Raw genomic sequence first — 16,247 nt, forward strand, 5'->3', positions numbered from 1 at the left:
CTAGCTCAAAATGAAAACTGAAATTAGAAGCTTAATGAAATTTTGCTATTGAAATTACTAGCTGAAAATGCAAACTAAATTAGATAACCGAAATTAGAAGAATACTGAAACTTTGCAAACTGAATAATTATAAGAAAACTGAAATTAGAAACTAAAATTGAAAACTGAATGCAACAACTATTTTTAGCAACAATTTGGAAGAAGTTCACAACAGAAAAGCTAACCGAATCTTGCTAAAAATAACTGTTGAAAACTAAAAGCTAACTGAAAATGCAAACTAAAAAAACTGAAACAACGTTGAAATTACAAGCTCAAAATGAAAACTGAAATTAGAATCTAACTGAAATTTTGCTATTGAAATTACATGCTGAAAATGAAAACTGAATTTGATAACTGAAAATAGAATATTTCTAAAATTTTGAAAACTGAATAATTATAAGAAAACAGAAATTAGCAGCTGCAGCAAATCAGCGGCAGAACAGCCAGAGGAAAGAGGATGCACTAAGCAGGATAGGTTGCAGTCATGCAGTTCAATGAAGCAAGATTGAAAATGAAGAAAATTGCTTCAAAAACTGAAATATCTACAACAAAGTAACAAACTACTGTAACCATAAAATAAAATTACTAATTCAAATTAGAAACTGAAATTAATAATTGAAACGGCAGCAGGCACAAACCTGGTCGGATGAATGGCAGTTGGGTTTGGGCGCACGGCTTCGCAGAGCAGGAAGGGAGGACCAAGGGGAGGGAATACCTGGTGTCCTGGTGGTGCTCGTCGCCGGCCAAGTTGTTGAGTGGCGAAGTAGGACAGCAGCGACGGTCACGGAAACACCCAAAAAATCATGTTTTTAGCCTATTTAGATCTATTGCCGTCACATATGTTTTTCAGTTCTCCAGATCTGAATTCTGAATAAACGAGCCAGTAGTGAGATAGGATAAAAGCTCTTTGATTCCCAAAACTAGATGGGATTAGATAAGGTAGAAGCTTGGTCTGAAAAAAAAAATGCGTTGGGACAGTGTTCATTTGATTTATAAGGGTAATAACAGGGATTATGCAAAATCACAGTGACAGGAAAGTAATTTATCTCATACAGAGAGGAGAACCTGTGAAGAGAATTTTCTTTTTGAAGGATGTGGAGAGGAAAATGACCAGCTTTAGTCAAATTTCTCATTTTCTTTTTATTCTTTTTACAGCCTTTGCTCATACAAAACACAACTTGAAAAAAGAACAGCTAGCTAAGATTTATATACACGCTTCATAGATCTTTCTCCCTCTTGGATTCAGAAACAAACATCTCTTTGTACAAACACAGGAGAGCTCAAGCCACACACAACGGGATAACACCAAAAATCACAAAACCTAGGCAACATGAAAACGGGCTGCATGGATAACTGAAGAAATAGGATTTGAGGTGGGACACAACACACGAGTAGAACACAAACAGTGGGGAAGAGAAGAAGACAATTCGTGTTAATCTGGAAATTGGATTATGTTAAAATTTTGCCATAAACCGTACACACCAAATGGGATCTCATGTACTGACCTACACGAAAATTCACCATCAAATTGATCAACATCTAATTGTGTTAATTCCAGAAAGGGACCTCCCTGCTATTCTCAGGTATTTGAAACATGCCACAATAGGATAAAATAACTTGCTACAAAGATACATCATAACAAAAACCGTACTGATACAGAGTCCTATATACATATACATTATGCTAAACAATGGAACCCTAGAATGTTGATTCATCCACATACACAGGCGCAAAAAACAAAAAAAAAAAACATGATACAACACCAATGGGGCACGGAAGGAGCAGTGATAAGGGTTGGGTTGTACTCACATCGAACGTCGTAACCCGCCGCATCTATAGCCCCTCCGTCGTAGCCCGCCGCACCTACTGCTCCTCCTCCGTCATCGTCTGCTGCAACTCCCGAAGAAGGCACGGGTGCCAGCTGCAGGAGCCAAACCATGTCGAATCGGATGCAGAAGGAAGAAAAGGGATCTGGACCGCGCGGCGGAGTGAGCGGAGCAATTGCTCAGTCGTCCCCCGCTGCAACCTAACCCACTACCGCTCGCCGGCTGGAGTTCAGCAACAGCGGATTCGTCGCCCTGAACGAAAGGGAGCGGAAGAGTTGGGCGCTCGCTCGAGAAGGGAAGGCCGCAGCGAGTTGGATGGGGGGAGGGGGGCGCGCGTCTGCTGGGCCGGCCCGTCGTGGCCTGGTGTCGCACGATCGAGTCACAGCGCGACCGGCCGTCTAATAGACTTTGCGTTTATTTTTTGGTACTGGAAGGTAACAGGCCAGCTATGGTAGGTTATGTTACCAGGCTGGACCATGAACTTCTTGCCCAGGCGGCCCAACAACCCAACCCTGGGCCCTCTGGGATCCGATGATTACCTGAAGATGTTCAGGCATTTCGCATTTGGCAGGGCAGATGACACTGAAGAATGCACTCTGTTGGGAGACGATTGGGACGACGTCGTCGAGGACGAAGAGGAGCTGTCACCGATGGAAAAAATTGCATCAGAGTTAGCAAAGAGGATGGTCAGTCTGCCTCTATCGGCGCGGGCACTTGGGCGGGCGCTGGGCTTCCGGCAGGATGATGAAGACCACTGGAGAAACGTGCTGGAAGACAAGCTGTGGGAGAGCCAAGACCAAGATGCCTGCCGGATCTCACCGGCATTGTGGCTGAGCTACCGTCACCTTGACCCCCGCCTCAAGCAGTGTTTCGCATATTGTGCAGTGCTCCCTGGTGACCATGTCTTCAGAAAGGAAGAACTGGTGAACATGTGGGCATCACAGGGGCTGATATACTCATACTCTGATCGTGCCGCCATGAGGCTGGAGGACACTGGTGGTGAGTTCTTTGATGAATTGGTTCAGAGATGCTTCTTTCAACCTCTTGCAAGTAATAGATTTGTAATGCACAAGTCGATGCTAGACCTAGCACGAGCAGTGGCAATGAGCCGGTTCTTCATGATCACAGATGAAAGCTCAGGAGATGTCCCGCAGGAGGTTCGTCACCGGAAAAGCTGAAGAGTGATTTGGCTTTGCAGACTTGGTCTTCCCCTGATCATCATTTCCTGTACCAAGTTCGGACAATTCTGCTCTTCACAGGAGATGTCAGCGAGTCAGATGAGTTTCTGGATGTTCTAGCTCATATTTTCTCCGTGGCAAAGAGTGTCAGTCCTTGTCCTCTCATGCGAAAACATAACATGTTTGCCTCCAGAGATCAGCCAGCTCAGACACCTCCGCTATCTCAACTTGTCAGGAAACAAAATAATTGATCTTCAAGAGACACTATGCCAGCTTTACAACCTGTCCTGGATGTTCGCAGCAACTCTCCTTCTCTGCATCCTCCCGACGGCATCACAAGTTTGATTAACCTGAGGCATCTGCATGCAAGTTAGTCGTTCCATTCGAGCATAAGTGACATACATGGTCTCTCAAATTTGCAACAACTGGATGTATTCCGTGTTGGTGGTAGCATGCACATCGACGCCTTGCGACGGATGACTCAACTGCGAGGAAAACTTCATGCTGGGGATCTCCGTCAGGTTGACATTAGCGTGCTCAGCAAGGGCATCCTGAAGGGAATGCAGCACCTGAATGAACTACAGCTGTCATGGAGTAGCTGTGATAGCCAAAGCAAAGAGATGTCCAAGGATGAAGAAGTACTTGAGTGCTTGCAACCATACGACAATCTAAGGGTCCTGAGAATTGTGGGGTATGGAGGCATCAAATTCCCACCATGGATGACGAAGACATCTGGTTCTCTGTTGAATGTGACATCCATGTGCTTAACTGACTGCACAAACTGTAAGACCCTGCCTCCCTTGCATATCCTGCCCAGGCTTGAGGTTCTTCAGATCAATAGGATGCATTCTATCACCAAAGTGAGCACTGTTCCCCAACGATCAGATCAAGAATTGTTTCCGAAGCTCAAGAGGCTAGTCATTGAAACCGCACCACATTGCACAGAGTGGTCAACAGGCAACTCAAAATCAAGAAGGATGGCATTTCCATATCTTTGTGAGCTCGAGATAAGGAACTGCCCAAAGCTGATGTTCTTTCCTGATCTTCCCCTTTCACTGACAGTCATGGTCGTCGAGAATGTTGGTTTCGAGACGCTGCCAAGAATTCATGATAAGCAACCATCAACAGAAGAAGCCTTGGAAGCAACATGAAAAGAAGGCAGGTGGACATCAAGGCTTACCACATTACATGTTCATCAGTGTCACAGGCTGAGATCTCTAGGCACTAGCCTGCTTCGGCAGCAGCACCTGCTAAAGTCCCTTGAGTTGCTGTCAATCAAGAACTGTGACAGCGTCATCTGCGACATCCCTGATGGATTCAAAGATCTAACTGAACTGAGGGACATCTCCCTATATGACTGCCCCAAGATGGTTGTCGACAAGTTCCACACCTCGGTGCCAACAGTGGAGATCAGTGAGTGTTTCGTTGCACATGGTAGATGGACGGATGAGGATCCATTCCTCTTCTCGGTTTGGAACCTGAAAATAACTGGGTGCTCCCACGTAAGCAGCGATCGGGTCAGCAAGATAGAGAATTTGGACTAGTTGAGCTCCCTGCTCAATGTGTACAACCTTCACCTGGAGAACACAGTGCTTAGGAGATTATACATGTTCGACCAGCTCCCTTCTCTTGAGATTCTAGACATTGATGGATGTGATGCATTCTTTGCTGATTTATCTGACTTCGCTTGGCTTGAGAAGCTGCAGGTCCTCAACATTAGGAACTGTAGGGAAATGAGTGGGCTTCCGGAGAACTTATGCAGGCTTCCTGCATTGGAAGAGCTGTGTTCAGAACTGTCCGGCCATTGAGGAATTGCCAGAGAACGGCCTCCCAACATCTCTGAAAAGACTTTCAATCTCTAATTGTGGTCTTCGGCTGACTAAGCGGTGTCTTGATGATGAACTTGACAGGCCAAAGATTGCACTGATTGGCACAGTTTATATTGACGGGAAAATGCATTCGGCCAAAATGAGTTGACATGTAATTCTTCTTCCAAGTCATACATAGGCTCTCCATTTCTTCACAACTATGATTTTCCCCAAGTCTTTCTGTCATAAACACCTGTGTCTGCAAGCAAATGGTGAAAATGATACTATATGATCTGTTTTTCTGCTGCGCCTGAACTTTGGCTCCTGTACTGGTCTTGAATTGCTCTTTGATAGACAAGATTCTTGATATAAAACGCAACAGGCTTAGTGAGCCTAAACTAGAGTTCACGGAGTTAAGTGACACAAATCAATCTTTGATAATTGGTGTCTACAACAAGGTATACAAGCTACAACAACAACCAACAAAATAAAAACATGAGACTGAATTCATGCAACAATGATCTTAAATCTACCATCAAACTGTAAATTTCGAAGTTACGTCAGTCAAACTAACACGAACTTTGAATCGATGATGTCAATGTTGTTTGAATAAGATGCATCTCACCTTCTACAATTAGAAAGAAACAAAATTTTCGGAACTAAGGCATTACTGACTTCATTCTTGCATTCAAGTTAAAAAAACAAAGAGGAGAAATCAAAACATACCAGTAAGGGCATTTTCTGACATGGACTAGAGACGGTGATCTGGAATCCAAATCGTACTGAGTTAATTCGAATCATACCTTGGTGAGACATAAGGCTAGGTTCAAGGAAAATTGACATATCATTGAGATTGGAATTGACGTGACCTCTGTACTCAGCAGTCAACACCCGACGACGCATGGTCCGCCTTATCCGCAATGGAGATTCAACAACAGCTTGGAGCTTGGTGCGTCTCCACCAGGGCCGGTCTTGAATTTGTAGGGGTCCTAGGCATGAACCACATAACTCTTTTGGATATTCGAGAAAAAAAAACACATGAACCACGCCGTAGCCACCGTGACGCACGACTTCAGCAAGGAGATGTTGCGATGGAAGCGCATATTGCAAGCGTATGTTTCAAATGTTTTAGACGTTTCAGAGGTATGTTGCAATTGTTTTATATGTATGTTGCAAAAGTAGATCAGGGATGTTGCACATGTTGCAAGTGTTCAAAGGTATGTTACAATTGTTTTATATGGATGTTGCAAAAGTAGATCAGGGATGTTGCACATATTGCAAGTGTTTCATAGACATATTGCAAGTGTTTCAGAGGTGTTGTTCCAAATGTTTCATTTGTTCTAGACGTATGTTGCAAGCGTTCAAATATGAATGTTGCACATGTTTTACATATATGTTGCAAGAATATGTTCGAAATGTTTTAGCTGTTTCAGTCTTATGTTGCAGTGCATGTTTTTATGGTGGCAAGTTGCAAGTGTTTTATCTAATATTGCATATGTTTCACACACATGTTGTAAGTGTATGTTCTAAATGTTTTATCCGCTTCATATGGATGTTGCATTCAAATGTTTAATGTTGCACGTGTTTCATACTATTTGGAGAGTCAACAGACGCAGGGAGTGATGGTGGCACGACACGGTGAAATCATCTAGGCCCCTAGTTGGGTTTCGGTGATTAATGACGACACAAGATTAATGTGACTAACGTGTGTTTTGCAGAGGCAAATTGAGTTAGGTCATGGTAATGGTGATTGATTGGGCAATTATGGCTTTCATGCCCCTATCGATGAAAATTGTTTCAATTTTTAAAGAATGGACGACAAGGTTAAGGACAGACTAGTTCTAAGTCTCGTTTGGCGTTGAGAGACACTAGAGTAGTTTAGGACTTTGTTTTTCCTTTGGCTATACTATTAAGGGGGTATGAATTAGTAGCTTGATCAAGGTGAGTCTAATGTGTTAGGTGTGGTGCATATTTGTCAAACTTAGCACTAGATAGCTCAGCGACAGCCCAAAGATCAAATGAAACAATCCCCGTTCACAAAGTTTTTGAATCGGAAGTGAAAGGAGGGATTGGGTAGGCGTCGGACCGTGCTGTGGCATGGTCGTTGGACCAATCATTCTGGGTCCGACGCGTACGTGGCTCATTTTGGTTGTAGCTCAGGCAGGCTCAAGCGTTTGACCCTGGGGATTGGCGTTGTCGAACAGGTCGAGGGGACTGTTCACTCATGCGACTGATCTAGGAAGCGTCGGACTGAGGCGTCGGACCAACCTGTGCCTGGGTCCGACGGTGTCTAGAAACTACACCGAGAGGATTTTTAAGCGTCGGACTGGGCCGACGGCAGGGCGTCGGACTACACTATAGCACCGGGCGACTGCAACGGCTCCTTCTGACACACTATGGGTACTGCTTCTTCGGTGAGAGTCGAACCCTAGGTTGATGGTCCGACGCCTCACAGAGGCCGGTCCGACGGTCGACAGAAAGTGGGTTTTTGACCCCCAATGGCTATGTATTTGAGTGGGGGTATTTATACTTCTCCTACTCGTCCAATTCCTCTCTCTTGCCTATTTGTTCAGCCGAGGGAAAACTTTGGAGTGCAAGGGAGAGTAAGATCCTAGTGGGGTGATTGAGATTTGATAATCAAAGATTAATGACCTTATTAGTGCATAGGGAGTAGAAAATATGCATCCACCTTTCTCATTAGACTTACAACTTTCATCGTACTGTGCTCTCCAAAGAGCAACTCTTCTCAAAATCCCAAAACAAAAGGTGCTGAGTCAGAATCCCATTCTAAGGATTCTTGTGGTTCCAGGACGATCTAGTCACCCGGAGAAGATTTTTTTCTTTGCTGATTCCTCTCAATGAAATTTGACATGTCTCGATCAAGTGAGAGTTTATGCTTGTTACTCTTGGTGATCGTCATCACCTAGTGAGCAGTTTATGCTTGTTACTCTTGGTGATCGCCATCACCTACACAGCTCGTCAAACCTGGACGTGAAGCTGTAATTGAATTCCATTGAATGAGTGGTTGGGTCCTTGTTGAGTAAGGACGTAAGGTAAAAGCTAGCAGGCCGGCCCAAGCTCCCGTTGTTGTATTTTCATGAGGTAATATTTACATGTGTGATTTCTCATATTTAAAAAAAAACTTATATACATTCCAAACAAAATCTAAATTATTAATAAATTAATAAAACCCGAACGGGTACACTAGAATGCAACGGTATCGAAATGTACCATTCCAAAGGCAAAACCGGAATAGCCTTCGGAATGGAATTGATAAGTATGGTCAGGCGGCTTCGAATCCAGGTGGACAGGCGTGCTGCGGGGGCGAGGCGAGTCGTCTGGACGCGTGGGCGCTGCGACAGTGCGGGTGCGCGTGTGGGGCGGGAATAAAAATCAGCATCAGCGCATAGGGGCAGGCTGCGCAGCGTCCTGTCCAGATGTCCGGACGCTAGCATAGTCCGTTAGGGGTGGTTTGGGGGACTTCGAATATTAGTACATACCTAGTTCATACGAAGCTATATTCGCCTCGTTGGAGTCTCACTCTGAGTTGGCCGCCCGCCGCGGCGCCACCATTGAGTTAAGGTGATCGCGTCATAGTTGTTGCGTTGTGTTCGGGATTTGTGATTTGGTTTCGAGATGAGAAGTCGCAGTCGCAGAGTCGACAAATAAATCACGAACGCCAATCTGCTAGGCTATCGCGGGCCTTAACGAGCCAACCAAGCCATATACTGACACAGCTACGTACTGAGTGTATGCTTGTGGTGGGGCCCGTGGGATTGGGGGCCAGGACGGCCGCCCCGCTTGCCCGCTCTCAGGGCCGGCCGTGGTCTCCATGTGGGGAGCTCGCCAATCGTGTCATTCCAGAGCTCGGCATTCCCGTCGCTAAGGACTCGCCAAAGTAGCCGCCGTCACTTTGTTTTTAATGTGATGTGTGGCCGCGTGAGCAATATGCCAGCCTTATACTCCTGGCTCCAACTCGTTTTGAGTCGTGATTGGTTGGTTAACTATTCTGACTTTGACATCAAGTATGCTCCACTACAGTCTCCAGCTCTTATGATCTTAGTGATCTAACCATATGTTTTATAGTATCGATCCTACATCTTATATGAAGGTTCTTTATATATCTATACCTAAATTTTCAAGATACTCACATAATATAATTTTGTGATACAATACTATAATTGATATGAATAACTTTTTAAATGATTTAATTGTGATAAAATATTATTTAAAGTTAAGTGGCATTGAAATAATGTCAAATGAAACTCAATTAAATTAATAAAACCAATACAATTTTGCTATATTGGGCTCCAACGAAAATCTTCTTTTTCCACATATGATTTTTTTTGTTTTTGTTTCTATTTTTCTTTCCTTTTCTTCTTCCAAAATAGGATGCACAAAGCATCATTAAGAGGTTAACATTAAGATTTAAGTAAAAATCTTCTCAACCACCATGATTTTAGTTATTGCCAACTAATGATGGATTTACAATCGACTTGTACTAAAGTTATTATTAGTGTACAACACCGAACAGGAGAGGGGAGTATAGAGTGAGAGGAAGAAAGTAAGTGAGTAAAGGCAATCGTCCCTCTCCACCTTCCCCTCCTTTTATAGGGGAGGTTTCATTATTTCTCTTGGTGGGGCATGTATTTACAAAATGACTTTAGGGGATACAAATGGGCCCTAAACACTACCTCACCAGCCCCTTGGCTATTTAATTAGGTGTGAACAAGTAATGGGGCCCCTAATGTATAATGCACCCCAACAGTTATGGTGATTAATTTGTTGTGATTGATATAAAGAATCAGCGTATAGCAAATTAAAAATCCAAGTGTGGTGAAGGAATATTTCACATGGATCTTACAACACCTTTAATCTGTTGTGGAACTTCTCTTAAACACCCAAAATTTTCTTATAGCAAGCTCACGAAATTCAGATGTAGAAGGGGCCCTTTTCAACCAGGTACAATATTATAAGCTTCAATGTTTACAACATAATACAAATCTTATACAACAAATATACATTTTGTAAAATCTGATAGGATCCTAACACTACGATCCAATGTTGTCAAGCAAAAAACAATCATACCTAGAATCTCGATCGTAATAACCTTGCCCTTACATGACACGAGGTTAGGAATTACTCTAAAACTCCTATGAGTTGACTAGTTGAGAAAGGCTCTAGTGGGAAGAGTTTCAACACTAATAAATCTATAAATTTTTAATTTATAACAAAATTTCTATAAAAAAATTTAGAGTTAGGTATTTCTAACTCTTGAAATCTAGAATTTCAGTTGAGCTGACAAAGATATACTATGATGGTTTTTATTTTAGCATACAAACTCCAGATCTGAAGTAGAGCTTCGAGCTAGAGCTATATATATGCAAACATAGTCTAATCATTTGACAATAGCAAAAACTATCAACGATTGAAAGTCAAAATTCTTCCGTAGGGTCAAATTTATTGGATTTTTTGAAATTTATGGCGACCGGTCGATAGAGCCGATTAATTGTAACTTATGTAAATTGAGTTACTGGATGAAATTTTATTAAGGTTCAGAAAGAAAGTTATGAATTTAATGAGATTAGTTCACAGTACATATGGCATATCATTTTGGATGGTTTATTGGAGTTCGCTGATAACACTGATAGAATTAAAACTGCACTCATATATATCAGGCAAAAAGGAAACGAGATTGAGAGATTGGTGGCAAATATGTAAAGCACATAATAACATGCTAGAAATTAATGTACAAGAAAAAGGTCCAAATTACTCCCCAGAGGTTGACCAAAACACAGATAGCCCCTAAATTAACATTTGGCAACTACTCCGATGATCAAATTTAACCTTTGATAAGATTTTTTTTTCTCCGTAAAATTATGTTTAAATCAAATCTTGTAAGGTGGTAGCTGACATCATAAATTTTCCATCATTATTTTCATAGGTTAGGGCATATATGATAAAATAAGACTAGAGATAAAAAATTTGTATGATACACAAATGATAAAAAATCATAATAATTTTTTAGCATAAATATGAGATTCTCTATCGCCTCACGAATTTTGAAATTAAAACTCAATTTTGTAGCGGAGAAACAAAGAAAAACAAATCTTGTTAATTAATGAGGTAAATTTGATGATTGATTTAAAATAGTTGGAGGGAATAACCAAACCAAACGTTAAATTAAAGAATTATCGGACAAAGGGGAGTAACTTGAACTTCTTAATGTCGGTAAATGTCTAAGCGTTGAGAGAGTGTAGAACTCTGCAAAATCATCTAGTCTAGCATAATAAAAAGGTCATTGGCTTACAAGCTCATCGAACAGAAAGCAGTACGAAACCCAAAAGTCTCCACACAAGAGAAAATCTGTTGCTCTAATGAGCTTCACTAAGATTTCAGAACAGAAAGCAGTAGCAGTACATCACAACACAACTCGGCTCACTTGGATGTCCTCTTCTTCTGGTACTGCTCCTTGACCCACTTGATGCCGGTGCTCGTCCCGGCCTTCACCTTGTGCGCTCCGACCAGCGCCGCCGCCTTGGCCTTGACGAACCCCTCCGACGCCGCCGCCTTCACGTTGCCGGCGACCGTCTTCTTATCCGCCTTGCCGTTGGTGCTCCTGCTCCCGCTGTCTTCACCAGAGGCCCACTGGTCCGCCCAGGTTGGCGCCTCGCCCTTGGAACCCATGGTAAAGCTGCAGTTGCAACAAAGCGAGAACGAAGACTGCTTGCGTCAGAGCAAACGAGATGCATGGAAACGCAGTGCTACTAGCAAAATTTCTGAGTGGCAACAGAACATAACAGTATTCTTTAGAATCTCTCTCTCTCTCTCTCTCTCTCTCTCTCTCTCTCTCTCTTTTTCCGAATACATATTGTTCTGAATTTCAGAATTTCCATATCAATACAACAGAAGGCTCCTCCTGTTTGCTGATAGATCGATGGAACAGTTCATGGTAAAAAACATTTGCTTTCGAGAGAGATGTTCTTCCTACTATCGTCGTATACAAACAGCTTATGGAATCGAAAGAAAGGAGCGAGGGAATGCGATTATGCAATGCCGAGACTGACAATTTCAAGTTACCTTTTTTCCCCTTCAGTAGATAGACAGCAATTTGCTTGGCTGGCCTTACTCAGGTCTGCTCCAGGGATAAGCAGACACGGGTGAGAGCGAGAGCCTTCCTGCCTGCTTGTGTGGTGCAGGCAGCAGGCTTGTCTTATATATGGTAAATTTGGTAATGGTATAGGGGAGTAGAAATTTGGCTTTGCTTCACCAACAGGAGATACTAGCAAAGATGCCTTGCTTTGTTGATTACCTTACACAAGGATAGAATAATTCAATTCCTCCTTTTATGGTTTTCCTGGTAATCTGGTATGAATAGAACAAATCAATTGACCATTGGATCCTCTGGACTCGTGAGCTGTCGGCCTGCTGCACCATCGTTGCAGTCGCAGACCCAACGGTCCATCGCGCCCTCTGCTGCTTCCAGTACAGTAGAGGCCCGGTGGGCGCTGGCGGTGGGTCTCCTTTCTGCTCTGGGATAAACGGTATCCCAAGCAGGCGGCAGAAAAATTGCCGAGGTTCTTCCAAAAATTTATATCACATCGAATATTTGTATACTAATAAAGAGTATTAAATATAGATTAATTACAAAACCAATTACATAGATGGAGGTTAATTTACGAGACAATTTTTTAAGCCTAATTAATATGACATTAGCACATGTTTACTGTAGTACCACGTTGTCAAATCATGGACTAATTAGGCTTAAAAGATTCGTCTCGTAAATTAGTCGTAAGTTATGTAATTAGTTTCGTAATTAGTCTATATTTAATACTCCATACATGTGTCCCAATATTCGATGTGACAGGAATTTTAGGCGTCCTGTAGAAACCAAACACCCCCTTAGTATAGAAAGGAATCAGCGTGGCTAGCATCCGAACGTTTGGATACCTGTATCTGCCCTGCCTGCTGCGTCCCCCATGTGGTACGCCTGCCCTTCATGCAACTACTGTCACATATGCAACTGCTATGTCTGCATCCCATCCTCACATGCCGCATGCAACTCATGCGCGTACGACTTGTACCCGCATGCAACTGCTGCGCTTGCATCATATGCTGCTTCACATGCTGGTGCATGTACGCATGTAGCTGCGCACTCCAAGTCTGTTGATGCGCATGCGGGTGGGGACCATCCACGCCCGTATCGCTTGCCGCGCACGTGGGGACCGCTGCATCCGCGAGGACTGCCTCCGCATGCGTCTGCTTGCTATGCCTGCTAATGTTGGAACATGAAGCACTTCTCCAACACAGTCTAAAAACATGTTAAACATTTACAACATACGCTTGCAACATATGTATATAGCAACTGCAATATATACAACATCTAGATAAAACACTTACAACATACGTCTGGAACAGATGAAAAACTTTGAATAGACGCTTGCAACATATGTGTAGTCACTAAAATATATGCAACGTCCAGATAAAAACACTTGCAACGTACGTCTAAAACAAATAAAACATTTGAAATATACACTTGCAATATACGTATATAGCCATTGCAACACATGCAACATTCAGATGAACACACATGTGTAAGAAAAATTGACCCTAGGGCCAGTTACTTTGGATTTTGGTGTTTGATGACCAACACAACCAAATTAGACTAATGAATTTGCAAGTAATTGTTTTATAGTTCAATAAGGTGCAAGACGTGACTTGGACGAAGACGACATGATGATTCCACGATCAACACCAAAAGCAAGACCCTAGAAGCACAAGAGAAAACCCAAGATATCAATCAAAGTCCATGCGCGAAGATGGGAACCAAGCCGGAAGTAAGATCGCGAAGAAACGAGCTTGACAGAGGTGACCAGACGCGGCCCTATGAGGACCGGACGCGTCCGATCAGTTGCTCGGCAACAACAGGCGTCAGCAGCAGCGACCGGACGCTGAGCGAGACAGTGACCGGACACACAGACTTTATTGTTCATCGTCAACGGCAACACTCTCAGCGTGACCGGATGTGACGGCAGGATGACCAGACGCACCAAGAAGTAGCGTCTGATCTTGTCCAGAAAGGTTCTAGAGCGGCGCCAGCGCGACCGGACACGTCCGATCGAGTGAGACTGGACTCGACCCAGAGTCCGATCAACGCGCGCGCTCCAACGGTCGGCAGGACTGGACACGTCCGATCAGGACGTGATCAGCGTCCGGTCACTAGCAGAAAGTTGTGTCTTAGGTCCAACGGCTAGTTCTCACCTGTGGGGCTATAAATAGACCCCCAACCGGCCATTTGAAATAAGGAGAGATGAGGAAACATATCAAGGGTGTTGATACACTATTTTAGTGATCTCCACTTGTATAGTGCTTTGTGATACATTCGGTGATTAGCGTAGGTGCTTTTACGAAGTGCTTAGGTTAGTTAGATCATCACTTATGCGCTTGCTCTAGGGTTAGACCTAGTGTTTAGTGAGGTTTGCATACCTCTTTACCACTCGGTGCTTGCGCGCACCATTATTGTACATCGGAGGAGCTTGTAGTCTTGTGAGATCACACCAACCATATTTATGGTGTGGCCGCCACCATGTACCGAAATGAACAAGGCCCGCGGCAGTTCACCCGGAAGCTTAATAGTGGAGACAACGGGGAGCGGTCCAGGAGAGGCTTGTTAGAAGGCACACCGGAGACCCACTTGCGCGTTGGGAAGGCCCGAGGCTATCCACGGAGTTACCCGACCGGGAGCTTGGCCCTTGTGAGGAATTCCTTGCGAGAGGCTCCAACAAGGCCTAGGGGGAAGTTTGCGCGCTTCTCGATACCTCGGTAAAAATACCGGAGTCGTCGATGGGAGTTTACATATCTCTATCTTACTCTTTAGCTTTCGCATATACATTGCAATCTTGGTTTGTGCTTTACTTTCCTAGCTTAGTGATAGGCTAGCTGATAGGTTTGAAATCTAGGTTGCATAACTCCTTTTTGCGGTAGAGATAGCAACACACTAGCAAAATCGTAGTTGCATATTTAGATAGTTTATCTTTTGCATATGTTTTTGCTAAGGATAGAAAAAGAGGCCATAGTTTAGAGTTAGAGTTTTAATTTGCCTAATTCACCCCCTCCCTCTTAGACGTCATGGTCCCTTACAACATGTAACATCCAGATGAAAACATATGATACATCTGAAACACATGAAACATATGAAGCTCGATGCCATGGAATAACATGAAAATTTGGGCCAGCACTCAAGCTAGCAACGGTCAACCATCTCGGGAGCAACAAACGACGCATGCAGATGTGGACCCATGCTTCTCTTATAACTCCTAGCACCCGTTCTTCTCTCTCTGTATTCACATGGGCCCCATGCACCACATGCAGCCCATGTCGAACGAATAGCCCCACACGCTCCCGTGGGCTGCCCCGCGCCGCATGCCTCTCTAGCCGAACGAGTGGTCGTACATGATCGCACGCGCTACCCTCCAAGAAAGGACGGGTGCGAGCTCCTGCAACTGCCGTCGCTACGCAACCAAGCCAGACTCGTCTCCCCTCCCACGGCCTTCTCTCGCCTTCCACACGCTCGTTCTTTCCCCTTGACGACAACGATAGAGGGTGGCTCGCTAGCCGTCAACAGAGTTGTGCGCTGGCCACAGTGTGTTGGCCAAGCGGCCAACCTTAGACTGTCTTCAACAACCGCGACCCAAAATATACGATCCATTCATCTTTTGGGTAGTGCTACAGGTAAATGGTTTAATATCTATTTTTTGTCTTTTTCAACAATAAGACCCAAAAGACAACATTTTTATAAATGGGTCTTCAGAAGAGAGGATACTTATATTTGGGTTATGTCTCTCCTGACACCCAAAATATGTCTTTCATATATGTACTCTGTTGGAGGCTATATGTACTGTGTTAGAGATCTATTTTAAATTTAGGTTCTGTGGTGGCTCTCCTGTAAGAAACCCGAAAGGACCGGGAAGAAAAAGAACAGACTTGATCGTAACTTCACAGCTCCTTTATAAATTCGGATCTAAAGTTATCAGATTGCCATGCAAAAGAAAAAAAAAGCCTTTCAGTAAACTCCTATCGTGCATCGTAAAAAAAACGTGTGCAGCGTTCATGGCAACACACCATCGAGAGGGAAAATACGCATGTGAGGTGCGTTACCAAGGCTTGTATGGCCGTATTCCCTCCACATTTTTCTAACTCCGCTCCTGACAATAAGGATGGCGTTACATTAAAAATCAAAATCATGTCAAAATGGTTTGTATGTTTGATATAGAAGTTACGATATATAGTTAGAGGTTGGATGTGTGGCTGCTTCATATTAGCAGAGCATATATAGGTACATGTGTGATAGAAATAATAGGATAAACGTACAACCTTACACTGGAATTTTCGAGTGT

At 43.5% G+C, this 16,247-nt stretch overlaps 1 protein-coding gene and 1 pseudogene across 1 annotated transcript; one reads left to right on the forward strand and one right to left on the reverse strand.

The window, feature by feature from the left end:
* The first annotated feature begins 930 nt into the window (after positions 1–930).
* On the forward strand, positions 931–5,465 carry LOC136523237 (putative disease resistance protein At3g14460; annotated as a pseudogene).
* Positions 5,466–11,110: 5,645 nt separating this feature from the next.
* On the reverse strand, positions 11,111–12,086 carry LOC136538683 (uncharacterized). Its single transcript, XM_066530644.1, has 2 exons — positions 11,932–12,086; positions 11,111–11,545 (listed from the first exon to the last, which is right to left on the reverse strand). Exon 2 carries the CDS (start codon positions 11,536–11,538, stop codon positions 11,290–11,292), a length of 249 nt encoding a protein of 82 aa, XP_066386741.1. The 5' UTR covers positions 11,539–11,545; positions 11,932–12,086; the 3' UTR covers positions 11,111–11,289.
* Between the last annotated feature and the right edge of the window lie 4,161 nt (positions 12,087–16,247).

The sequence above is a fragment of the Miscanthus floridulus genome, chromosome 2 (assembly GCF_019320115.1).
Source record: "Miscanthus floridulus cultivar M001 chromosome 2, ASM1932011v1, whole genome shotgun sequence".
Taxonomy (NCBI): domain Eukaryota; kingdom Viridiplantae; phylum Streptophyta; class Magnoliopsida; order Poales; family Poaceae; genus Miscanthus; species Miscanthus floridulus.